The 27755-nt window shown below is 40.3% G+C and overlaps 1 protein-coding gene across 1 annotated transcript; it reads right to left on the reverse strand.

The window, feature by feature from the left end:
- LOC136874447 (glucose-dependent insulinotropic receptor-like) lies at positions 1-27397 on the reverse strand. The gene is made up of 5 exons (XM_067148077.2): positions 27180-27397; positions 22666-23070; positions 12496-12678; positions 8450-8714; positions 1-312 (listed from the first exon to the last, which is right to left on the reverse strand). Exons 1-5 carry the CDS (start codon positions 27395-27397, stop codon positions 1-3), a joined length of 1383 nt encoding a protein of 460 aa, XP_067004178.2.
- Between the last annotated feature and the right edge of the window lie 358 nt (positions 27398-27755).

The following is a 27755-nucleotide window of genomic DNA, read 5'->3' on the forward strand; positions in this document are numbered from 1 at the left end:
TTACAGCACCGCGCTGTGTTCCTCCTGCCTCCGTCTGAAAGATCTTTTGGTCGAACGCTGAAGCAGACTGAGTTTTATATCTTCAAAACTGCCATTTGATGATGTCAGAGGAGTCTCCACTAGAGGAAGTGATTTCACCCGGCACACCGTAGCACTTGCTCCTCTTGTTGAACTGTTGAACGTCGAAGTTCTTTGTGTGTGATGTCTGGACAGATCACTCTGACTTGTCTCTATGACACCGTCGTTAGGATTAGGCGGTAGATAGGGGCAGCACACACGTCGAATACTGAAGTGCATGCGTCGCATTGCCACCTGAAGGAAAGAAACGAATGTAAATCTTTCTTATTCTAACTAGAGGAATCCATTCCAAGTCAACTGATTCACAGTACAATGTCCACTGTACAGCAAGTCCACTACAAATATGTCCACAACTAAAGACTCCAATCAAATGAGGTCACAAGTAAAAATACCCAGTATACAGAAGTCAAAATGTACAATAAACAGAAATAGTGACAAAATAGGCATCACGAAACTATTCAGAGATTTATAGAGAACATGATACAAGAACATGATTTTTGATGAAAATTTCACCATCAGAATGTTGACCGGCAGGATAGGGGAGGTGATGGTATACGATTTCTAATCACTAGATTGCGTGCCAAAAGCTTGGATTAAATTAAAAACCTCTCCGCAGTGCTTATATGGAGTAAGGACATATATACGCTATTAATAGTGATTCGTCCGTCGGATGGGGACATTAAGACTTGAGCAGAAACTTTGGTGAAATTCCACAGGAGTAGGCTATGTGCCGGCATTTGGGTTTCACCCTCTCCCTTCCTATTATCATGTCACGTCATTCATTTCATCTCATTAACTACTCTGATGAGATTGACGTCAGGAAGGGCATCCGGTCATAAAAACCCGCCACGACAGATTCATTTCACCTCATATCTGTCCCCGTTGAGAAACGGGACGTGGGTTGGAAGAACAAACATAATGCAAGAGAAAGAGAACACTACAGGTCCGCCTCTGTGGTGCAGTGGTTAGTGTGATTAGCTGCCACCCCTGGAGGCCCGGGTTCGATTCCCGACTCTGCCACGAAATTTGAAAAGTGGTACGAGGGCTGGAACGGGGTCCACTCAGCCTCGGGAGGTCACCTGAGTAGAGGCGGGTTCGATTACCCACCTCAGCCATCCTCGAAGTGGTTTTCCGTGGTTTTCCGTGGTTTTCCACTTCTGCTCCAAGCAAATGCCGGGATGGTACCTAACTCAAGGCCACGGCCACCTCCTTCCCTCTTCCTTGTTTATCCCTTCCAATCTTCCCATCCCCCCGCAAGGCCCCTGTTCAGCACAGCGGGTGAGGCCGCCGAGGCGAGGTACTGGTCATCCTCCCCAGTTGTATCCTCCGACCCAGAGTCTAAAGCTCCAGGACACTGCCCTTGAGGCGGTAGAGGTGCGATCCCTCACCGAGTCCGAAGAAAAAACCGACCCTCGAGGATAACCAGATGAGGAAGAAGAAGAAAAAGACTACAGTATAATACAAATTCTAAATGAGACAGAAAATACTACAGTATAATGGAAATTCTAAATGACCACACTCGGTACATAAGTAATATACTGTATATTAAAAATTAAACGTAATTTGAAAGGAGTGCACGCCGGTACAATGAATACAAGGACAACAGTAACGTGGAGCTATATCTGCTGGTACTTTCATCTGAAGATGCACGCTTATCCTGGTGCAGAAGAAAATTAGAAAGTGAAATTGAACTTACGTTGCATAGTATTTTATATTTGATTGTTATCTATTTACATTTTTCTGGACATTTTGATGAGGAGCATATTATAGGGTCTAATGTCTGTGGACATTCCAGACACAGATCATTTAACTACTACGGACATTGCCGATAATGGTCATGTAACGACTGTGGATATTTCTGATAATGGCCATTTAATGACTGAGGGTATTTCTAATACTGGACATGGACGGTAGTGGACAGTTTTGCAGTAAACAATTCGCTACGGACTAATTAGAGGAACCATAGGAAATATCACCTTACAAACCAACAATCATCATATTCGAATTATAAATGCGAAGTAAAACATGAGCCCGCCTTTGTTGTATAGTGATTAGTGTGATTAGCTGTCACTGACCCGCCAGAAAACAGAGATACTGCCATACATTTAAAACACTACAGACAGGATCGGCAAGATACTGGACAAATACAACATAAAAACTATCTATAAACCTCACCGTAGGCTAGCCCGTTATCTACCACCAGTAAAAGACACAATAGAATTACAGGCCCCTGGAGTGTATCACATTGAATGTAGCTGCGGAGCTTGTTATGTAGGTGAGAAAAAACGTCTGATCTCCACCCGCCTAAAAGAACATATCCGTCACACCAAGAACCAAAACACAGATATTTCAGCAGTAGCCAAGCATTCCTACGAAACTAGGCACGGAATATCATTTGACAAGACCAAGATCCTAGCAGCTATCCCTTGGAACCTGGAAAGGAAAATCCGCGAGGCTATCGAAATCAAGAAACATCCGAACAACATAAATTTGGAAGAAGGATACAAAATCAGTAATTCTTGGATGCCTATCATTCATAGTTTAAGACATACAGACCACAACATAAACACACGGGCCGCAACCCCATTACATAACAGCGCGGGCAAGCCCCCACTACCTGGCTGTGACATATACTTTCCAGAAGCCTCGCGAGACAGCCAGGGCTTACGTCAGCCAGAAAGGCTAGGATATAAAAGGCCAAGATCAAGGCCACTCTAGTAGTGTAATTTCTGCCTGGGAGACTGATTACCTGGATCGAGTAGGGGGTATTTCAGTCGCCTTGACAAAGAATACTACAATGTATTCGAAACGTCGGCAAACTGTACGTGACATGCGTACAAGTACAACACGGTTCAACCCGGAAATTAAATTAAATAATTTGACTTATCAATTCTGCGAGTGACGAAGAACACATTTTCGGAGTTTTGTGGGCATCAACCTCATTGTACTTGGGTAATGTGATTACCCTCGACATCGTCAGGAACCAGCGAAGGTCATCACGAGCATCGGGAATTTGAGGCGTATTCCATGCAACCAACCTGGATGGTCCGTCCGCATCTCGACGGAGTACTTGGGCATCTTCTGGAACGTGTTCCAGCCGGTGCGGCCTGGTGAGCTGGAGACCCGGGCCATTTAAAGGACAATGTGGAAGACAACCCCTATCTACCATGAGGTGATGAATAAACTATTATCAAATCAAATTCAAACTTTTCTTGTAGATAGGACCCTGCCTCCTATACCAAGCCCTAGCTAATATTCATCCAGTTTAGCCCTGAGAACTATTCCATGCTTGCATTGAAAATAAATCTTAAAGTCGGGCTCTTTTATTGGTACAATACATACATACATACATACATACATACATACATACATACATACATACATACATACATACTGAACCCGAGTGACTTAGGCCCATAATCAATCATGATTTGATCGGTAAAATAATATGATACATTTATTGAAATACAGAGGAGTGTATTTGAAAATATTTCGTTTAGGTAATGTTGAAATCAGAGCGAAGGAAGGACGACAGACTGGAGCCTGACGGATTAGCTCAACACGACAACTTTTAGCTACTTCACAGCAGGGAATATCATTAGTTGGCGTACAAGGAAATACAGAGTCCACAAATAAGTCTTGGTCAGAAAGAGGAAGGGGGAGAATCATACAAAGAAAACTCACCACATGAGTAAGACCTTGGGATATTTTTGGTAGGACGGAAATTCCATGACCTCATGGAAAATTACAGCGGCTGAGTGTACGTTCGCTAGCCTAAGTTCGAGCAGGTGGAGATTTAAATCACGTGACCGCTTGCCGGCCAATAGTAAAAATTTGATGGGAGACTCAGTGATACCATCTTAAGGAATGAGGGATGAGATATTTTCGTAACTACAAAAGTAATCAGTAATAAATTAATATGAGTACGCGGATGGATGTAATGAATTTATTAGATGTCACGCATGGAAAAATAATCAATACTTATTGGCAAATTAATTAAATTGAAGGCTGGATTTCTTGGAAACCGGACAGCTTGAATCTCATTGGCTGAAAGGAGACCACGTTGTCAGGGACGCTTACGAAGGCGCGAAATGTGAGGAGCGAAATCCATCCATATCTCCTAAATCTGTGATCACCTGGAGTTCATATTTTATCCAGCAGATATGCTAGCGGAGTGGATTAATTTGATGTAAATTTTAACTTCCAATTCGGAGTGCAAGTACCGATATTAAAAATCCACCCCCTCCCTAAGGGGCATGACGTCAACGAATCCGCGGGAAAAAGGCTTCATCCATATATACGGAGCTGAATTGACGGTCGCCAGCACACTTGTCTTGAATCGTTGGAGCTGAATTGACGGTCGCCAGCACACGTGAATTGAATATCGGGAGTTGAACTGTTGGTCGCCGGTAACTTAGAATGCTACGGACATACAGTCATTTAATGGCGCGAGCATCCGCCAGTGTTTGTAAAGTGTGATCGCGCTCAAGCAACATGTTAAATCTGGAAATAGTTAACGTAGGATAGTGTTTGTTATTTATGAATAATCAGTGACGTAAAGTAATTATCCTGCAAGAGAGTAGTATAAAATATATCACCATAAGTACGTACATAATAGACTGTGTGACGAACAGTACTTTAAGGAAGTAGTAGCCTGTACTTAGCTATACCGAACCGATGTAATGAACACGTCAAGAATGCCGTATAAATCGGGCGTATCGCGACGGGCGAAATAGTTGACACCTCGTCGTACGTGTCCAGGTCCATTGTGCGGTAGGTGGACGAAGATTAAATAGTGTAAATATATTAAATTCTTGGGTCTAGGATAGAAATTTGTTGTGTTAACGTTGTAAATGGTGAAGGTTTGTGGTAATCAAGATATGAGAGTAAAATAATAATGTGCCAGGAAATCTTTTGTGAAACTACGCCATCAAGGATGGAGGAGTAAAACGCAGAGAGGGGCTGGATGAAGCCTCTCGTCTGCAAAGCTGCAATGGAATACCGATAACTAAGATGAGTACTAAACTGTAAAATATATTTGGGAAATGTTATCGTGATGGGAAAAATGGGAATAATTTGATTATACTTGGTTACCTTCTGTAACAAGATGGGTCGCTTAACGACCCCATCCTAAATTTGTAGCACGGACAGTAGTAAATCATAATAATGTAAATAATCGGGTCTTTTATGTATTCAGTTTGTTGGAGATGTAAATTTGTATATATAGTGTAGTACGTTAAGTCATGCATGCATTCATATTTCTTTGTAGTCGATAATTTCTTTACATTTGATTTTGATTATGCTAGTTAAATAAGACCCGATATGTGCTTTTATGTTTTGTCATTTTAACGAGCCATTTAATGACATGGAAGGAAAATCCAGCTTCGCCATACCAAGTGTGTTTTGTTGAAATTAATATGGTCATATTTTCAAAGTGAAGTTGTTAAATTTGTGAGATGCGATTAATATAATATTTCCAAGTAAATCATATCTGGAGTGATTAGTGCCAGAATAAATTGAATTTGTAAAAGGGGTTATGCGTTAAACATAATAAGAGTGGACTACCGTCTTACAGGCGAAATTATTATTTTTTTTAAATATTAATAATAATAATAAATAAATAATATAACTATTTTTTTTAAAGAAGATATTTCTTTTTTTTATATGATTTGGAGATAATAATAATTTATGTGATCAAGTGTTGAGTTTATTGGGAATCATTTAATGACGGGAGGTCGTTTTAATTTGGAATTAAAGTGCGTGATAATTTAATTTGATCGATTAATAATATTAAAATGTAGATCGGTGTTAATAATCCGTACATGTTAATGAACGTGTGGTTTAAATTACGGTCCAATATTTGTTTACGTATAAATGTCGCGATTTGAAGTTGCGATTCATTAGCCGGAACATGTAGTGCTAATATTACGAGACCATGATTGTCAAATTTTGGTAAATATAATTTCAAGATGTTACGATTATTTGTGGAGAATGAACTAAGGCATAGATCCAAATGAGATAGAAAATGTGAAAGAATTTGCAGTCAGATAATAAAAGGTCGTACGATGTCCGAAATGAATAAATAAGTCAGTTGATAATTCTGTGAGGAATAAATAAATGAATCGAGGAATATTGAGATAGAGAGGAAAATAAATTCCGTACGAGAGACACTTAGGATATTGATATGAGTGTAAAATGTACGGGCAGTGTCACAGAGAAATACTGAGTTACGCAGCGGGTAGAATTCGAACCCGTGACAGCATGTACGAAATAAATAGACTGCACAGTTATTCGTTGAGATACAACGGATCTAAGAATAATGAGAGTTCAGATTCCACAGAAATGGTCGTATATTGTATTCATTGTAATAACGAGTGAGGACAATCATGATGTCGTGATGATAATAATAATAATAAATATTGCAGATAAAGGATTGGACCGCCTTAATTAATTGAGCGTTGATAAAGATGTTAAAGGGGAATCTAAATGATAATATGCAACCGATAATAATAATAACAATGTAAGGACGATGTTAAATCATCGCGGTCAGATTAATAATAATTGTCATAATAATAACTGTAATGATGTCGTTGGTTGATCAGTGAAATGTTTGTAATTGCACCGATATCTTAATATATATGTTTTGGCGCAAGTGACCGGTTCATTAATGATAATAACCTTTTTAAGTGACGTGAATAACAATAATAATATCTTGAGTCACCTATTCATTAATAATAATAATAACCACGAGAGGGATATAATAATAATAATAACAGTAATAACCACTTGGTGTTTGCATCCCGCATAATAATGACGATATTAATCAACGTGACAGTGCCAGGAGCCGTTGAGGAATAATAATAATAATAATAATAATAATAAAAATAATAATAATAATAATAATAATAATAATAATAATAATAATAATTTCGAGGATGATAATATCGTGAATTAAATTATTTGGTGACGATATCCCTCTATTCGTATGTTTGAACAATGAGAGTGATAATATTAGAGTCTTTTGGTATCTTTTTATTGTACGGTTTCCGTACGGGACGATGTTACAGTCATACTTGCGTGTTTGTTTACTTCGCTCGCGATGCGAGGGGGGTCAATGGCCACGGTATTTCCCACCGCTTCTCGTTATCTCATCTGTGGCAGTAGTCTATTGAGGCTAACTGGAAACAATTCAGATCACATGTAAATAATATGTAAATGCTAATTCATTGGTATGGTACCAGCTGGATATCGTAAGGTAGGAACTGTCCGTGGAATCCAGTTTTCGCACTTCACGAGAAACATTACCCAGTCCGAGTACCGGTCTCGGAAAAATGTATATAGCCGGAGTACATCATCTTAGTTAAATCGGGAAGCCGACCGTAACATGGGTTATGCTCGGGCTCCCGATAGAAGGAAGCTATATCTTTGAGTGACGGTTCGATTCAAATGGAATCGATCCGTAAATTATACCTCCAAAATGTCATTTTATTTCAGAAGCAACGCAGCAAGATATTGATACCACTTGCGGTATGGCAAGTGATTTATATATGTAACATGTGTGTAAATTCAAATATTGTTGCCACGTGTATCAAAGTTTTATACGTCAAATGGCGTAATAAACCGCTCCTTCTGGCAAATTATTTCAAAGGAAACCACTCTCATAATCTTTTTATTGTAGTTAGATAATGCCCCTTTTAAAGTAATAGTCACTTCCTAGTCCTATCATGGAGTCCTTAAATTCAAGTTACAATCGAGCCTTCCCCCTTTTAATTTTAAGTTGCTCCGTTCATCCCCGTGTTCTATTATGCCGTTATATTTATATTTGATGATTTAAATAATGAACCGACACCCCTGAGATAAATGCTAGTCTGGGACTCGGGAGGTGGACGGGTGCAATACATACACACATACATACATACATTTTTATATGGAGAGATTACACAAATAAAAATTAATTTGGAAGAAAAGAGGACATGTGCCATTTTAGAAATGTCTGGTTCTAATGAGCAAATAATAATAATAATAATAATAATAATAATAATAATAATAATAATAATAATAATAATAATAATAATAATAATAATAATAATAATAATAATAATAATAGTTTCATCGCCTTGAATATTGTGGGTATTATATAAAGACAGGGAAGAACTCATTAAAGGTAAGAAATTGATGGACTCTTCTTAAGTCCACAAATTTAACAGGCTTACTGTGTCGTGCCAATGACCAAAGATGACAGGAAGAGACTGGTATAAGCAGATTGAAGGAAGGTCAGACGGAGATATTGGCCCGCGATAGCCTCACATATAAAAGTTCTGACACTTGAGGGGAATGTGAATGGGTGAAGTGTGGGAATACTGTATATTACCTTGATTTCGTGCATTCGTGCGGCGTATATAATGGGATTAAGTAGAGTCTTGAGGATGATGAGAAAGTTGGCGAAGGAATGAACTCCGAACATGACCACCTTGTGGCCGAAGTTAATTGGATACACACAGTCGTGGCACATCAGCAGGTACACCAGTAGCGCTGGCATCCACCCCATGAAGAACGAACCAAGGATGAACATGGTAGTGTAGATCGCCTTCACGTTCTTGGCCATTTGCTGCTGGGTGTTCTGCTGCATCGTCCCGCTGTGGACAAACAACATGGACACATTCACATTGAATGGATGTTAAACATTTCAGAAATAAAACACACTAGTTGCTTATTGGAAGCAATAGACACAATTGTTGAGAAAATGTAAGAGTAATTCAATGAAATGAGGCACCTATGTACTATGTTCTTGAATTAAGTCAGCAATGCAGCCAAGGTGACTGCGTCATTCTATTAATATTATTTCGGTGTGTACGATATTCTTGGTATTTGCCGTACCTCTGTCTAGGCTTTGATAAATTATTTCGTTAATGACTACCTGTATATTTTTTGGATCCCAAACTCTAAGAAACCGTAGCATGGTATGCAGAGGATCGTCAGAATATTGGTGATTGGCCAGCTATCAGTCCCGTACAAAATCACAGGATGGGCAATTACTACACCTTTGATTTGATTGTAGTCTACTCGTTTAACGTTGCGCTAACACATTGAAGGTTTTTGTGACACAAGGATGGGAAAAGGGTAGGATAACGGCATTAAGTAAGGTACAGATCCAGAATTATATTGGTGTGAAAATGGGAAACCACGGAAAACTATCATTAGGACTGTCAACGGCGGGATTCGACCTTTGATCTGAGGTGAACGGGAAACACCTATAGCAAAGTACCCTATCTTTCTCAGCCATACTCTCCACACTCTTGCACTCACTTCCTGAGCAATAGAACCGGTCGTAAATACTGGAAAGAGTTATGTTTTCATTAGGTCTCTTTTGTTGACACTGATGATGAATGCGGCCAGGTTAGAATGTGGATATTAAGACTTGTTAATATTTTTGTTCGTCGTAATAAATTGTTACAGAAATGAGCTTTACTTCATTTTGTAATTTGTATTCTACCAATGTCCAGGTGTCCGCTAAAGCAGAGCTTCACCTCGGTTCTCTAAAGCAGAACCAGAGGTCTTCGGCACTTGTCAGTTCAGATACCTATCCACCTATGTAGTGTAAACATTAGAGCTGTTAAGTGCAGTCTTCGGAAGCACGGGTTCGATTCCTGACACTGTCATGTTTGGAGGTGTGCACGTCCTTGGGAAGAGGATTCGAATTTGGATCTCCGTAGTGTAATGGTTAGTGTTATTAGTTGCCGTCCTCGGAGGCTCGGGTTCGGTACTGGCAGACATTTAAGTTTGCCGGGAAGGCTGAGATGTGGTTAAAAATATACATGCAGCTCACCTCAGTTCTGGGATCTGCCTGAAAAGAGCCGTACCACCTCGAGTCGCGGAAACGAGCTTATATTTTTAATAATTCAGTTAGCTAATAACCGATTCCAAAACTAACTTCAGGTAGCAAAATGCTGTGAGAAGGATTGCATCTCAGGCAATCACCATAGTCCTGATAAGGTGCATGGATTGAGGAGGGGGATATATGTGATATTATTTTTTTTAAATCATTACTTTCTTCCAAAATGAGAAGATAAGTACGTTGCTGTGTCTTGATGGATGTCCCCCTGTGGGTGGAAGCGTTAGAATAACGCCCACGGTATTGCCTGCCTGTCGTACGAGGTGACTAAAAGGGGCCCCAGTGGCTCTGAACTTTGGAGCGTGGGTTGTCAACCACGGGGCCCTTAGCTGAGTCCTGGCATTGCCTCCACTTACTCGTACAGGGCTCCTCACTTTCATCTAACATATCCGACCTCCCTTGACCAACTCTTGATATTTACCGACTCCGACGGTATTATCGTACTCGAAGCCTAGGGAGTCTTTCATTTTCACGCCCTTCGTGGCCCTTGTCTTTCTTTGGCCGATGGATGCAGCAAAGTTATGCCTGTCTCCTGGCACTGGCACATGCCAGAGCAAAATATAGCCTCAACCAAAGTCTCAATCTTATTGTGAAAGTATGTAAGCTGCTGGGCTGGGTGGTGCTGAGTAATGATGTTTGGAGCGCGAATAGTGCGTTTGGATTAATGAAAGATGCTACTGATGGGGATCGCCATGCTGGATGGACGTTTCTGGCGAAGTGAGAAAAGCAATTGAAAACTACCTCACTTCTCGTCATGACTTGTACGGCTCGTTATGGCGTCACCATCGGTTTTGCGGTTTTGCTTTTTTCCGCATAAACGTTAGTGGTGTTATTGGAGGATCTAACCACCCTTCGAGCTGAAGACTTAACACATAGAATAAGAATAAATTTGAATTTATGCAGCCAATTAATTTGACGTTCAGAGCACCGTCGTTACAAATTATCATGTATGTTCAGTCGTCAGCCCGAAGGCTGGTTGGATCCTCAACAGCTCCGCCATCAGCTGTCATAGATGGCCTAGGCATCACTGAAGAGGCGTACTAGGGAAATGTGGAGTGAGGTAGTTTCCCGTTGCTTTCCTCACCGAGCCAGAGTTGCCATTACATATCAGTGTGCCAAGCCCACTGAAATGCATACACCAACCGACCGTACGAGCAACATTTTCACACCATTCATAGCAGGGACTGGCTGCATAAGGATTGGCATTACTAGCATCGCTCATACCTCAGTCACTTTCATATTGTCAGAGCCAAGGATAAGACTATGACAGGTCAATGAAAGTAACAAAATTGCTCTAGCCCATACCAGAAGACATAGTGCACTGTAAACATTAGGTCCTGCCAGTAAAGGCATACACATCATAGAGGGTATAATTCCGTGAAACAATCGCTTTTTAAGGTTAAATTGAATATGTGCGCAAACTAGGAACTCGACTCAGAACGTTATTTGTTCCCTGGACACCTAGTATTCCGTCCCGTCAGGATGGTCACCGCTCCACTTTCCACTCGTGGCTGAATGACTGTGCTTGGAACGCTCCACCAAATAGAGAGGAAATCATATATTCTCTCAGTTGACCTGACACGCTTTAATAGTATGTATCGAGATTCTTACTACGTATTTAACTGCACTTTCTATGATTCCCGTTGAGCCTCCGTGGCTCAGGCGGCAGCGCGCCGGCCTCTCATCGCTGGATGTATGTTCAGTCCTCAGCCCTTAGGCTGGTTGGATCCTCAACAGCTCCGCCATCAGCTGTCATAGATGGCCTAGGCATCACTGTAGAGGCGTACTAGGAAATTTGGAATGAGGTAGTTTCCCGTTGCTTATCGTGGTTCAAATCCCGGTTACTTCCTGTGAGATTTGTGCTGGACAAAGCGGAGGCTGGACGGGTTTTTCTCAGGTTACTCTGGTTTTCCCTGTCATATTCCATTCCAGAAACACTCTCCATTAACGTTTCATTTCATCTTTCAGTCATTTATTATTGGCCCAAAGGAGTGCGACAGGCTTCGGCAGCCGGCACATTTCCTATCCTCGCCACTAGATGGGGGCTTCATTCATTCCATTCCTGACACTGTCGAATGGCTGGAAACATGCTGTGGTTTTTCATTTTCATTTCTATGATTCCCTTTGAACTATAATGGATTGCTTTTAATAATAATCTTTGTTCAGTTGCATTAAGAACATCTTAGTTATTGCAACTCATTTTTTTTTGCTAGGGGCTTTACGTCACACCGACACAGATAGGTCTTATGGCGACGATGGGATAAGAAAGGGCCAGGAGTTGGAAGGAAGCGGCCGTGGCCTTAATTAAGGTACAGCCCCAGCATTTGCCTGGTGAGAAAATGGGACACCACGGAAAACCATCTTCAGGGCTGTCGATAGTGGGATTCGAACTCACTCTCTCCCGGATGCAAGCTCATAGCCGCGCGCCTCTACCCGCACGACCAACTCGCCCGGTCAACTCATTGGTAAAATGCTCGCTCATTTCACGGTGTTCCAGGAGTGTGCTACACTGTAAGACTTCTCACCTTGAGTGGTTGTTCCGCTGATTGCGACGTGGTCTGACCGAGCTCTCCCGAAGAAGCACTTCCCTCACACTCTGATGGTGCCGGACGATGATGAATATGTGCGAGTAGATGACGAGCATGACCAGGAACGGGACGAAGATCAAAGTTGCGAAGGTGAGTCGAAACTTGGAGTAACCGAGAAAGCTGAGAAAGGAAAAATCAACATTATGGTTTCATCAATTGGAATCACTGCCAATAGTAACACATACATAAAACATATATATCCGTGGGTCTATCTGTCCCTCTGTCCGCCAGGTATGTATGTATGTATGTATGTATGTACGAACGGCCGTAGCCGTGTTGAAACACCTGATCCCGTGAGATCCCCGAAGTTAAGCAACATTGAGCGTGGTCAAGATATGGATGGATTGCTACGCGCTACCACGGTACCAAGGGAATGTAGGAGCGGAAAGGAACTGACCACCCTACCGTACTTAAACTCCGGCTCAGGCACACCTCTGCGGATGTTCGGACCTGCCTTCAGTGAGAATATACCCTTACCCTTACCCCTTATATATTATGTATGTATGTATGTATGTATGTATGTTCAGGATCATCCAATTAACGCAGAACTGCAGCTGAGGCGAGGCTGAGGCCGGCCGGGCAATACAAGAGCAAGCTAGAGTGACTGCCAGACAAATTCCAATGCACTTCGAAAGTACTCAACCATGTTACCAAAGCAGATGATGGAATTGCCTGCCTTCGTTTTCGACACTACACTATCAGCTATTTTGAGAATGTACGTACCCACGTAAATGAAACCACGCTTCGTCTGAGAAGGGAATGAGATTGGGATCAATTTCTCAGTCATGCAAGTTATCCAAAACCCTACGCATAAAAACATCCGGTTTAAGTTCCTTCATTGTAGTACACTTACAGGGTCTTAACATTAATAATTTCGTAGCCCTTTTATGTACGGAATCATAAGAATCCCCGTTTTCTGCGAGGTATCCTTGAAGAATTTTTCATGCGTTGTCCATTAACTTGAAGATTTTCTTCTGTTAGCAATGTACGTCGCCTTCTTCGCTTCGTATTTGGATTTATTTTGAAATGATCTCCTAACAGGACGAGGCGTTTCTGTACGGACATATGAATCGTAAATAAACACTCGACGTGGAATAGATTAAATAGGCCTAATATTACTTTAAATTAATTTTCACTTCACTTCGCACACAGGTGTTGCTGTTACTGAAACACGGAAGAAACTGTGTTGGGAGCCGCAAGAACAGACAGTCCCCACAGGCTCCCCACTCTCCCGCGCAGCAGTCGGATTACTCTCTCGCTGTTACTGAAACACGGAAGAAACTGTGTTGGGAGCCGCAAGAACAGACAGTCCCCACAGGCTCCCCACTCTCCCGCGCAGCAGTCGGATTACTCTCTCCCAGCCGACGCTCCTGTTTGAAGATAATTGGATGACCCGGAAGTATGTAGTTTATGTGCATATATGTATGTATACCTTTTAGCTGGAGACCACAAGGATCCATAATACACCTAGCATTTGCTATAGTTGACAACAGCCGGGAACAAAAGTAATGAAATATAAATACAAAAATAATCGCTCCCCCTGTAAACAAGAGATTAAGTGTAAATGGTGTCTTAGTATCCTGATGGATCTCTTCAGTGTTGTGAGGCCAGCAGTATGAATGACATATTTTCTGGTTCCAAGTCAGTTGCAAAAGTCAATAAAGGAAGATGCAATCATGTCCCTTGATTCAACCATACGGTTGCCTTACAACATTTACAGTTGTCTTTTCGGCTTGCCTCTTTCGATGTGAGAGACACTGCACCTGCGGTTTAGTTGTGTTTCATCTCTGATGGTTAGCGTTCACCCTTTTATTGATACAGGTTTACCGACGCACAAACACATGGAACGTTTTCGGCGACGGGAGGACGGGAAAGAGCTAGGATTGGGAAGGCAACGGCCTTGGCCTTAGTCAAGGTACAGCCCCAGCATTTGTATGGTGCGAAAACGGAAAACCACGGAATACCATCTTTAGGATTGTGGACAATGGGATTTGAACCCACCATCTAACGAATGCTCCCTCACAGCTGCGTGATTCTAACCGCTTGGCCAACTCGCTCGGTAGCTTGTTCATTCAGAGCTTGTCTTAGTTTAGTCTCGACTTCTTGAAAATCCGTATCCTTAACAGTTACCAAAGTGTCATCAGAAAAAGTGTACCGGTACTGCCTGTAATTTTTTTTGTAGTAGTTGGTTCGTTGGTGAAGCTATTGTGAATAGTTGGAGCAAGGATACTTCCCTGGGGCAAGTCATCCATCTGATTTCTTCACCCATTCTTTTTAACATTCAGACTGACAAAGTACCTTTTATTATACAGAAAAGTACTAATCAACCGAGTCAACTGGTGGTCTTTTGTGAATTCGTACACATTCTTCAACAATTTCCTGTTATTCATAGTGTCATATTAAGCCTTAAGATGTATCAAGGCAAATCCGGTAATCTTCTTTTGCTTTTCAAGTAAAATTCCAATTTAATTGAGTACTACACGTCCCAGAAATTTAAAATTATGGCATAATAGATACACTGGAGATTGCTTTCTGGATTGTTCAGATTCTTAGCATATTTCAGTAAAGGGACCATTATATCTTTCCTTCATATGGGCATTTTAATATTATTGCATCACGCTTGCCGAAGGTTGAACAACCATTCAAATGCTTTTTGGCCTATGTTTTTTATTTGCTCTACATTTATGTCATCTATACCACCGGTTTTACTTTATATGAAGGTTACCCTACTGCTACCTGATCTGCTGTTATTTCCTTAAAGTTGTAATGTGCCTTTGTATCTCATCTCCAGACAGGTTATTAAGTGGTATGCATACCCTCCTGCTCTTCATATTCTTATTTAAAGTGTCTATCAGATTTGTCCACCTTAATCTGGTTTTATGAGTGGTCATCGTAAGATCTCTTCCCGCTTGGTTGATGTTCCCAGCAAAAGGGTATTTCTCAAGGAGATTTGATAGTTTTCATAAGGGGTTTAACAACCGATAATCCTACATCTCTCACCAATAAGAATTTGTTGTTATTTCGCTATCGCTATCTTCACTGAACACATGTTAATTATTAGCCTTTTCATACTTGAACCTCCTTTTAAAACCACGTGCTCTGGTTTCACCACAGCGTACTACAAGCATGTTGGGTCTCCGATGTTGATATGCTTCTTGGACTACAATAAGGCTTTTGACTGCGTATTATGGAAAGAGCTGTGGAAGGTTCTCTCATTAATTGGAATTACACCTCATCTTACGAAACTAACTGAAGGTCTGGAGAACAACAATAACATAAAAATAGTCAAAGTTGATGGTGAGCTACCAAAGTGGTTTCGGGTATGTAAAGGCTCAGGCAAGGATGTATATCGTCTCTTAAGCTAATCTACATCTATCAGGAGTACGTTATGAGAAATGCTCTTAATGGGTAGGATACTAGAAACTTTATTGCTGAAAGGAAAATTAAGAATCTTCGTCTTGCCGACAATACTACTCTAGTCGACGTCAGTGAGGAAGAGCTTGCCATCCTGTTGGAACGTGGTAGATTTGGAAGTCGGGAAAAATAAAGACAAAGAAGATCGAAAGGAATGAAATCCCGATGGAGAATCAAAGATGATAGTGGGGACATACGAATGTAAAGAAAAATGTTTAAAGAGACGAGAAAAAGATAGAAATGGTGGTACAGATAAGCTTGACTTTGTTACTGTGTACTTTCCAACTTAGGGACAAAGAAATATAACAGTGAAAAAAATAACAATGTGGCGAGGATTTTTTGCTCGGAATGTTACAGTAAACCGTGAGGTGACGAACGAGAGTATAATTTCGTCAATAGAGCAACCTTAATTAAACCATTGCAAACCTTCCCGCATTGGATAGAGATTAGACAGAAGTACATGGTAATGATTAGTGAAAAGTTCCAAGCAATGGACAGCAAGAAGTTTCAGGATATAGCAAGAGAATGCTATTGGCTTTACGTCGCACCGGCACAGATAGGTCTTACGGCGACGATGGGATAGGAAAGGCCTAGGAGTTGGAAGGAAGCGGCCGTGACCTTAATTAAGGTACAGCCCCAGCATTTGCCTGGTGTGAAAATGGGAAACCACGGAAAACCATCTTCAGGGCTGCCGACAGTGGGATTCGAACCCACTATCTCCCGGATGCAGGCTTACAGCCGCGCACCGCTAACCGCACGGCCATCTTGCCTGGTAGTAAGAGAATGGGTGGCAAACGGGGACGCTGTAGAAGAAACGGTAAGGGAATCTCTTGGAGCAACTGTGTGTAGAGATGGGAAAAGGCAAACGTCTTAGTGGAGTGATGAAGTGAGAGCAGCTTGTAAACGTAAAAAGAAGGTGTATTGGAAATGGCTCCAAACAAGGACTGATACGTAAATGAAAGAGAGCGAAATAAATAGTTTTTGAATTTAAAAAGAAGTCGTGGGAAGATTTCGGTAATAACCTGGAAAGGCTAAGTTAAGCAGAACGGAAGTCTTTCTGGGAAGTAACAAAGAAACTTAAAAAGGGCGGGAAAAGAGAAACGAATAAAGTTTTGGGTGAACTCATAATAGATCCCAGGGAATCACTGGACAGGTAGAAAGAATAGTTTTTTAAATCTCAGCGTAAAAGGAAGTGATGATCTCGCTAACAACCGAACTCATGGGGGAAGAGGACAATGCTGTTGGTTAAATTACGCTTGAGGATGTGGGAAGGATGTTAAAAGAAAATTATCATTAAGCTGCGGGAATACCGAATTCCTTAGCACTTAACTTTATTTCGAAGTTCCTATCTTGTAAAAGTTTGGAGGCCGATGAATATCCCTTCTTTTACTTTTTCATCGCTGTGTTTTTGAAACTGGCTTCTGTGGTAAACAAAGGCTTCTCCATTCTTTTCCCTAGCCTTAACGAAGTTCATATTAGGCGTAATTTTATATGTAGTGGAGGTAGCAATACTTTGATTGGTTTCAGTAATGGAACATGCTTAACATTGTGTTGTCCTGGCACAAGTGTTTCCCTTAAAAGGCCACTCTTTTACAATGCAGTGTGATCCAGTATTCCTACTGTCCCACAAGTATAGAAATCAACAGTACTTTGTAAATCTCCTTTTGTAGTCCTATTAAAATGTCAATGAACTTGAAATCTACACATATTAGCCAGCCGTACTTACTGTAATTAATCATATCTACCAGAACTGTCATACATTCGTACGTTTCTTTTATTTCTGCTGAATGTGACACGTGTATTGATGGTTTAGAATATCCATTGTGGAGCAACACAGCTTTGGGGCTTAGCTTAGAAGAGTCAATAAACAACCTCTATTCTTCTTGAATGTGTTCAAATCCTAGCTTATTCATTAAACCATCTATATCTGTACATGCAAAAAGGGAATTGTTCATAGCATAGTAAGTGTAAAATGCCCATGCCCCTTTCTAAAAACTGAAATTCTAGTGTTGGGAGCTAGCAAAATAGGGCCTATGACCTAGATTTTAGGGCCCTCTAAAAACAAGCATCAACATCATCAAGCTAGTAAATTCCATTGTTACAATCACGATCCCAGAACCTCAGCCTGCTATTTTGTGAGGTTCATATACTTCAGCAAGTCATTTAGTCTGGATGATTGATCAGTAGGTGTTCATTTTCAGGTTATGAGTTGCAATCTGGTCCAAAGGGAATAGTTCGGCTCAGCAACTTGTTTACTTACTGAAGCAGTTTCATCTAAATGTGAAATTAGGCTAGGGACTGGCCGCTCAGGTCCATCTGGAATGGGTTTTGCTACATAGCGAACATTAGGATATTCAATATTGGATTCTTTTACGTCACCCTACGTTTTTTAGACAAAAATTACAGTCATTTGCATGGTTTGTTGGTTCACAGCAAACCACTGACACGGCGAAAGGGATAGTGCGAGTTTTGCCACCACCCATTTACTGAATAAGATTAGAATAACACCTTACGCAGCACACGTGAGGAACCCACTCTTCGTCTTCATCATCAATAGGACAGCCAAAATAATTGAAATATGCTCGTTTTAAAGTTGTTGTCAAAGATCGATACTGATTTTTTTAATGGTGTACTGCTCACACACGTAACAAATATTGTTCGGCGAATTTACACAAGCACAACAAGATTTCCTTACTACAGAAACATAACAGATTACAACAGCCACGTGAAACCAAACCACTTTTCATGCGGGGAATAAAACTCGAACTCAGACTAAAATATAAATATTTTTAAAGGGACTGGACCGTCTTCGTCATTTCCTGCTGATCAGGCGTCTAGAGCACTAAAGCAATAGATCACTCATCCCTTTGCCTTTAGCAACGTCACACATATTGTAAACTAGGTTTTTATATTAAGCTCTGAATCCTAATTGAAAAGATAAGTTTGTAAAAACTGCTTTTAGATAACATGTGGAGCATTTATAAAGGTCTATGTTTCACTGGCTTCACTTTTTATTGTTTTTAAGCATATTTTTGTGATATACTAGAAAATAGCGGGTGATGGAACATTTTCACATTCTTATTTGTTAATAGCTTATAAATCTTCACTCAATACACCCATTTTTATCTATGTGGCAAAAATCTTGTTGACTAGTGATAATCGAATATTACCAATATTAGTGTTCAATCCATAGTTTTCGGAATCGTTGAGAAGAGTAGTGACACTCCGGATGCCGTTTCAACCCAGTTCTGTCCCCCCATGGCATGGAGAGTAAAAAGGGGTGAGAAGGAAAATGTACAAAATGAACGAGATTATGGATATACTGTATATGGATGTTCCATCATAGTTCTCAACAAAACTTAGTACATATATGACTTACTATCCTGAAGAAAAATCCTGTTGTGGGGGTAAGACACCACTAGGGGAGGGGATCACAGGTAAAAATTATTGAAACCTACCGATATTAGTTTACGGGGTCACTGAGATGAATTGTGACATTCTGGATGTCGTTTATGTCCAAGTTCAGCCTCCATCACCATAGGAGTCGAGAGGGGATGAAAAAGGAAATGTCTAAAACGACCGTGTTGAATCCGTAGTTTTCGGAGTCGCTAAGCAGTCCCAACGACAGTGGAATCGTGTAAATATCTATAACGCTACGCGCAAATGCACACAGTTATAATTTTTATTATTTATTTGAAAGGATCAGCTACTTCCCAGACAATCTGGGTTGCTACAAGGACAAACTTTAACGCGAAATTAAATAATTCAAATTGAACACATAACAATAGCGATCTATTACATTGTTATTAAAATATCAATCAACATCACATTAAAGAAATCTACGAAATCTCTTCAAATAGGCCATAAAAAATCTAAAATTAAACGTTCCAAAAAGTACCCGAGCAGAGCTGGGTACTACAGCGAGTATAAAAACAGAGATCGTTTTACGTCCCGCTCAGTCACAGCCTTCGTGATTCTTAATGTTCTCTAAGTTGTTATGCCAAATTTTAGCGATGTGTCTTGGAAACATGCTGTTATTATGGAATCGTTTTATACGATATCTATACGCAGGTCACTTTCTGCTTATCGTTTACTTCCTTTAAAACCTCGTATGTCCCAATGCTCTTCATACCCATTATATTCCTTAAGACTGCTCACGCATCCCAGCCACATTTTTATGTGCAATCCATCGGAACAACGTTCGTTTTGTTCATTTTCCTATGTCAATGTGTAAAGGAAAATGGACCTTAAATACATTATACTTTAGGAGTGGGTAAATTCACCCTGTAAACAACATCCTTACAATACGTTATGGTAAGGATCATAATGGGTAGGAAAAGCATTGGGAATACGAGATTTTAAAAGACAGCCACCGATATAATATTCTAATAATAAAATAATATTAATCATTAATAATTTTTTCCTTGAATTTGTACTTACGTAGATACATATTAAAAACCGCTTTATTGCGTTAATACAACTGTAATATTGGCTTACTGTCCATTGGCGGGTCTTTTAAGATGTTGGGAAAGCCACAGAAACCATCTTTATGAGGATGTAAAGAGGCAGGTGGATAGTGAGTGTCTGCCATTATAAAGAAAATTACCCAACTCGATTGTGACTGGTAGCAGGCAATGCCATTACAATGAAAATTCCCTCACTCGGTCTTCGCATGGGAGACGACGTATGGCGACCTCCCTGTCATGTTTGTGGAGTAACGCTAAGGGCTATGCAAATTAATATAATTTTACTCACAATGTATACATTACTTCATCTAGAATTATGCATACCGGGCGAGTTTGCCGTGCGGTTAGGGGCGTGCGGCTGTGAGCTGGCATCCGGGAGATAGTCGGTCCGAATCCCACTGTCGGCAGCCCTAAAGATGGTTTTCCGTGATTTCCCATTTTCACACCAGGCAAATGCTGGGGCTGTACCTTACTTAAGGCCACAGCCGCTTCTTTCCCACTCCTAGGCCTTTCCTATCCCATCGTTGCCATAAGACCTATCTGTGTCGGTGCGACGTATAAACACTAGAAAAAAATAATTATGCATAGATTGTAGAATCCGTAGCGAAGCACGAGTACATTAGCTAGAAACAAATAAAAGCCTTAAATAACGAGTGTGTATTTTCCATTCATGTTTGCTAAAGATGAGAAGAAAGTAATGCACCAGTATTTGCTGTATAACCCAAAGTAATTCACTTCGTGGGAAAATTTACTCTCAGTATATTATGTTCAAATAAGGATATTTCCGTCACATTCGTTAAATAACTAAAGAAGAGCATATAGAAGAATTCAATTGAATAAATTTTTTCAAGCGAATTGCATACAATGAGTAATATGAAAAAATGAATTAAAACTATTCTAATATTTTATTACTCTTACAATAAATAAATAAATAAATAAATAAATAAATAAATAAATAAATAAATAAATAAATAAATAAATAAATAAATAAATAAATAAATAAATAAATAAATAAATACGTCACCATTATACATTGTTATACCTCCCAGCGTTTGATGCCCCTATAAATTTACTAAGTTCTTCCACAGCTATTTGTATTGATCTCTGTTACCTCGATTTTTTGCACACCTCCTGTACTTAAATCGCCAAAGACAGAGTGTAACTATCGACACTTTTGTCTCTCACAGCTCTTCTTACCCTCCATGCCCGAGTCCATAATTCTCCTAGATAAACTATCCTCCTCGGTTCGCTGCACATGACCCACCATCGAAGTCGATTTACACGCACAGTTTCATCCGTGGAGTTAATTCGCTGTTTAGCCTTTATGTCCTCACACCGGGTACTCCCACCTTCTTGTACCAGCAGTAATTTTTGCAACTTTCGAGTGCTTCACTTCCAACTTCTGAGTAAGTTTTCTGAGTCGATCCAGCTTTCACACTTGTACAGTAAAGAAAGCAGTCCTATGTAAAGATCATGCGAGAGAGATCACTTCCTTCTTAGCGAATACAGTTGATCGCAATTACGAACACACTGCATTAGCTTTGATTTCACTATTAGACTATTACCGTCCTGCGAGAATACAAATCCTAAGTGAAATAATCCATTTGTTCCAGTTTCGAATTAATTTCCTGTCATAAATAAAAAAGCATAAATAAGTCATCATCATCATCATCATCTGTTTACCCTCCAGGGTCGGTTTTTCCCTCGGACACAGCGAGGGATCCCACCTCTACCGCCTCAAGGGCAGTGTCCTGGAGCTTCAGACTCTTGGTCGGGTATACAACTGGGGAGAATGACCAGTACCTCGCCCAGGCGGCCTCACCTGCTATGCTGAAGAGGAGCCTTGTGGAGGGATGGGAAGATTGGAAGGGATAGGCAAGGAAGAGGAAAGGAAGCGGCCGTGGCTTTATGTTAGGTACCATCCCGGCATTCGCCTGGAGGAGAAGTGGGAAACCACGGAAAACCACTTCCAGGATGGCTGAGGTGGGAATCGAACCCACCTCTACTCAGTTGACCTCCCGAGGCTGAGTGGACCCCGTTCCAGCCCTCATACCACTTTTCAAATTTCATGGCAGAGCCGGGAATCGAACCCGCGGACAGCATAAATAAGTAAATAATGTAAACAAAAACGAATAAACCTACAAGTTTCAATTGCAAAGAGAGACACTGATCTCTGATGATATGACAGAAAGAAATAGGATTAGAAAGTACACTTTATTATACTCACTCGTTGACACAGTTTGTTGACGAAAATCCCTGCTGGTCCACTAAGGAAAAATATGAGAACATGAAGGAGAAAGGGAAGAGCCAGAGCAGCACTATGCACAGTGTGGTCATGCGATGAGTCATGATGGAAGCGTAGTGCAGGGGTCTCAGGATACCCAAGTAATGGTTTCCAGCGAGCGCCAGAAGGTGAACCACTGTAGTTATTATAGCTGATAGACGGAATGCCTCCAATACGAGGGCAAAACAGTCATTGATTCTGAACTCTAGAGCAGTGCCCATGAGGCTGTTGATCACAAGACCTAGACCCACGGTCAGCGATGCGAACACGTCCGCTCCGGCTAAACTCAGGCTAATGAGGAGAGTCCTGGAGAGTTTGCGCTGTATCCAGTAGACCGAAGACAGAATCCTAGAATACACATTTTGGAAATTGTATTCATGGCATTGAGTTTAAATGACATGTATAATAGCATTTTATTGAGAGTGATTACATTTTTGTTGTTGAGAATACTGTTCTTATAAAACATGCAAACATGAGGGCGAAAAAGCAAGCATCATCTCTAAAGCAGGCGAACAGTAAACAATATTTTAGAATATTTACTTTCTTTCAATCTATAATATACTATACAGTTTTGAGGCAGCCATGTTAGAATAATAATGTTATTTTCTTTACGTCCCACTAACTTATTTTACGAATTCGAAGACGCCGAGTGTCAGCATTTAGTTCCGCACGAGTTTTGCGTGCCAGTGAATCTACCGACGAGGCTGGCGTATTTTAACACCTTCAAATACCACCGGACTGAGCCAGGGTCGATCCTGCCACGTTGGGGTCAGAAGGCCAGCGCCTCAAATGTCTGAGCCACTCAGCCTGGCAGTTTAGAATACACTCGTCTATCTTTTAATGATAAGAAAAGGTTATCGATATTTTATTTTTAAAAATTCAAGAATCTTCAACAGTTATTGGGGTTCTAGTGACTTTGTTTAGAGAAAACTGTTATGTTCTGAAATATGATTCAACAATTTGTATTCATAACCCGAAGCATTTTTTGTAGAATAATTAGCTCACGACAATGAAATCAAGCCTTTATCACAAAAGTTATGCTGTTCCATTCCGCAGACTACAATTTCTTTGATCATTACCCTCCAGTTGTCTACACGGTGACTACAGAGATCGGAGAGTAATATTTTAAATGCCGGGCTGAGTGGTTCAGACGGTTAAGGCGCTGGCCTTCCGACCCCAACTTGGCAGGTTCGATCCTGGCTCAGTCCGGTGGTATTTGAAGGTGCTCAAATACGTCAGCCTCGTGTCGGTAGATTTACTGGCACGTAAAAGAACTCCTGCGGGACTAAATTCCGGCACCTCGGCGTCTCCGAAAACCGTAAAAGAGTAGTTAGTGGGACGTAAAACAAATAGCATTATTATTATATTTTAAATGTGAACAGCTGTCATTGAAAAAAGTAGAAAACACAAAACAAGGAGTCGAGGCAAAGATCTCGAAGGAGTGAGGCAAGTTTGCGGACTCTCAGCTTCTCTTGTACTAATGTATATGGAATAGGCTAAGATGGAATTTGCTGAAGGTAACAGGTGTAGAGTTAGGGTAAATGGAGTGGAACCTTTCACTATACGATGATATAGCTCTTATTGCAGAAGGAACGCGTGAACTGCGAGAAGCTTATTAACTCATGAACGAGAAGTAGAAGAAAATCTGCAATAAGAAATTTTTTGAGAAAAATACAGTTATTAAATACTCCCATGTTGATAACCAGAAGGTTGACATCTGGTTAGAAGGTCACAAGTTACAGAAAGTAAAACAATGTGATTCTCTAAGCAGCCTCATAACATCAGTTGAAGATATCAAAATGTATTAGCAATTACAACAGCGCATGTAAAACAAGCATTTAACAAAGAGAACAGACTGCGGACTTCTAAAATCCTGTGACCAACAAAACGGAATATATTTATACAAGCTACACCCGTAATCCTAGACTTCGATTAAATTGAAAACATGAATTCATGCATATTTTTTATATTTTGTTGTAAATGTTCGTTATAACACCAGTGAGAAGGCAAATAGCTACAAAGGAACAAGAAGCAGGATCTGAGGTAGGTTTGTTTGTTGCTCTTCTGAGATAGGTCCCGGAAGATGGACAACAGCTGAGTATAGATAAAAGTAAAAGTTGCTAAGGAGAAGCCAGTCGCAACATTGAAGACTTAATAGGACTGAGAGAGTAAACTGTATTATCATCCTGAAGGAACCCTCTACTCCCGAAAACTTATCTTGTTGGTGAATTTTAACCAATCACAACATTTCGACACTCACTTGTTATACAGAGTAGGAGGGGAACAGGATTATATTTTGGAAAATAAAGTGCATTTAATGGAAACTCCCGTATCCCGTGTAGTGTTTTAAATTAAAGGTATTTACTATCAACTCTGAAACATTAATTTAAATACGGTTTGGTTATTTTCGATAAGTACACCGCATGGCCTTTGTGATAAAACCATCATTACGTGCCGAGGCGATGAGGCCGATGGATGTGTCTCTGCTGAATGTTATACTACCAGTGACGCGCACCGCACAATCCATATTCATGACAAGAAAGGAATTATTATTCTGGATAGTTGTCTGGATACTTGTGAAGTGTCGGTGCCAAAAGAAAGACTGTGAACCAAGAATCTTTTAGACTTGGTGTAGGAATACCGTCAGTGATTGTTCTTACTGTTAGTGCCTATTAAGATGATTTAATGTAATAGATATGGATTATTAAATGCTTCACAACTTTACTACATGCGTACAGTTATTCTCCCCTTTAGTCTTAAGGATGCTGGCGACTGGAGATATGAATACTGACTCGAGGTGCGAATAATGACCTTAGATTGTTACGCGAGTGAGTGATAGGTTAAGTAAATTACCTGTCGATTAGGATCTTCTCAATGTGTAAATAACGTGGATTTGAACCACACGCGTGTGAAAATGAAGGGTGAAACAGACATAAATATAATAATAATAACAATAATAATAATAATAATAAAGTAAAACAATAATGTTAATTGTTGGATCAGTGAGATAAAATTATATTTGAAGGTATCCATAAATGATCATATGCCTGGAGAGTACGAGCTAATTTAACTGAGAATTACGTATTCATATATTTGGGTGAAGGTGAAAGTATTCGCCCAGCTGGCAGAGACAGGCTGTTTATTAGAGAGAGAGAGAGAGAGAGAGAGAGAGATTTATGGCCTTCAAGATAAATGACAAGATGGGGAACGTCAGGCCCGAAGTGGCTGGTCCAGTTAGACCTGTCAAATGCTCGCAAAAATCACATACAATATTTCCCTAATTTTCACACTGTATTGAATATTCACGTGCCAATAATTTGTTGCCATCAATGCTGTACGTTTCATGATCCGATAGATGAAGTAATCCTCCGATTTTGTTGTTAATTGGAATTTTCAGGTAGCACCTCGAAGTAAAACTAGCGTGGTTCGATGCCCTGTTGGTGCATGCGTTGAGCAAGAAAATGAGTTTAGATGAGAAACAAAATGCAGATACGCGTAAAAATGTTAATAACGGACATAGTGATTATCAAAAAATAAGCTTCCTAAAAAGAAGAAAAAAACCCGAGCTCGATGGCTGCAGTCGCTTAATTGCGGCCAGTGTCCAGTATTCGGGAGATAGTAGGTTCGAACCCCACTATCGGCAGCCCTGAAAATGGTTTTCCGTGGTTTCCCATTTTCACACCAGGCAAATGCTGGGGCTGTACCTTAATTAAGGCCACGGCCGATTCCTTCCCACTCCTAGCCCTATCCTGTCCCATCGTCGCCATAAGACCTATCTGAGTCGGTGCGACGTAAAGCAACTAGCAAAAAAAAAAAAAAAAAAAATCCTAGAAAGAAAACAATAATTTAATTTTATCGATTGCAAATGTTAAAACATTCAAACTCTTAAGACTTTAGGCTTTTTCAATCGTGAAATTACCAGCGATTCACCCCAGTGATTATCTATGAGGTTATAATATTTTATGTTACAAGCTTATCTGGAATAGTGTGACAATGTAGCTCTGTAGCACATGGGATTACTTCGTTTTACGTCGTCACCCGTAAAATATACTACGGAAATGAAGTAACACTAAGCGGTATGTTACGAGCTGTCGTCTGAGAGATGGCATTCCATGACACTAGCCAACGAACAAGCTTGAGTGGAGCTTTTTAAGGTAGAACGGCTCATACTATGATTATGAAATTGGTATTCAAGGGGGTAAGTTAGGTCAAATATTAATTTTTAGTTAGTGGAATTAGTGGTTGTAATAATTTATCAATAGAAATGTTCGATAAATCTCAAAGTTTTTTGAAACCATTAAAGAAAAGACTAGATAAACAACTGATAGCGAATCTGCCACCTGGGGGGTAGCCTTAAATGCAGATCAATGGTGACTGACTGGTACTCTCATTCTGTGAAAATATTCAATAGTTAATCAGAGTAACACGGTAACACTGTATAATAATAAAAAAAATACCAGACGTTGATGAGTATTGAAGTGATGCAGAAGAGGGTAAGGAACGGGACGATGTATTTGTAGAGGAGATTGCGTATCTTGATCTGCTCGTCTAGGGACGTCAACTCATTCGTAGTGTTGTTAGTAGCGTTCAGTTCAAGGTAATCAACACTCAGTGCTGTGGTACTCTGCGTCTGATGCAGTTCAAGCCGCTGGTGCACTGCTGGATACTCCTCCATGCCGCGTATACATCAGCTACCTGAAATATAAATATCAAGCTGTTTTACAAATTTCAGTGATTTTGAATTTTTACGGAGGGAGATACAATTTTAAATGTCAAAACACTCTATTCTCATTTTAAAAATTAAATATGCATTCCTTCTTAATATGGTGAAATAACAGCGATTGTCCCAATTCCACAACAAAGTGAGGGTCTTGCGTTTGAAAATTATGCATTTTTTGGACAAAGTGAAGTAAAATTATTTTACAGCATACTTCGTTACCTATTGTATTACAACACTACCTTCACAACTCGGATCATACGAAAACCTCACCTTTCACCCTTGTAACATAGGTCTAAATAATTTTAGTACAGTG

This window comes from Anabrus simplex, chromosome 5 (assembly GCF_040414725.1).
Source record: "Anabrus simplex isolate iqAnaSimp1 chromosome 5, ASM4041472v1, whole genome shotgun sequence".
NCBI lineage: Eukaryota > Metazoa > Arthropoda > Insecta > Orthoptera > Tettigoniidae > Anabrus > Anabrus simplex.

Bases quoted from the DNA above. Each gene is read 5' to 3' on its own strand.
- LOC136874447 (XM_067148077.2), bottom strand. From the start codon at position 27,397: ATGGAGGAGTATCCAGCAGTGCACCAGCGGCTTGAACTGCATCAGACG. The intron at 12,679-22,665 runs GTGAGTATAATA...TTCCTTTCTCAG, and splicing joins TCAACAAACTGTGTCAACGA to CTTTCTCGGTTACTCCAAGT. The intron at 313-8,449 runs GTAATATACAGT...TCTTTCCTTCAG, and splicing joins CACGAATGCACGAAATCAAG to GTGGCAATGCGACGCATGCA.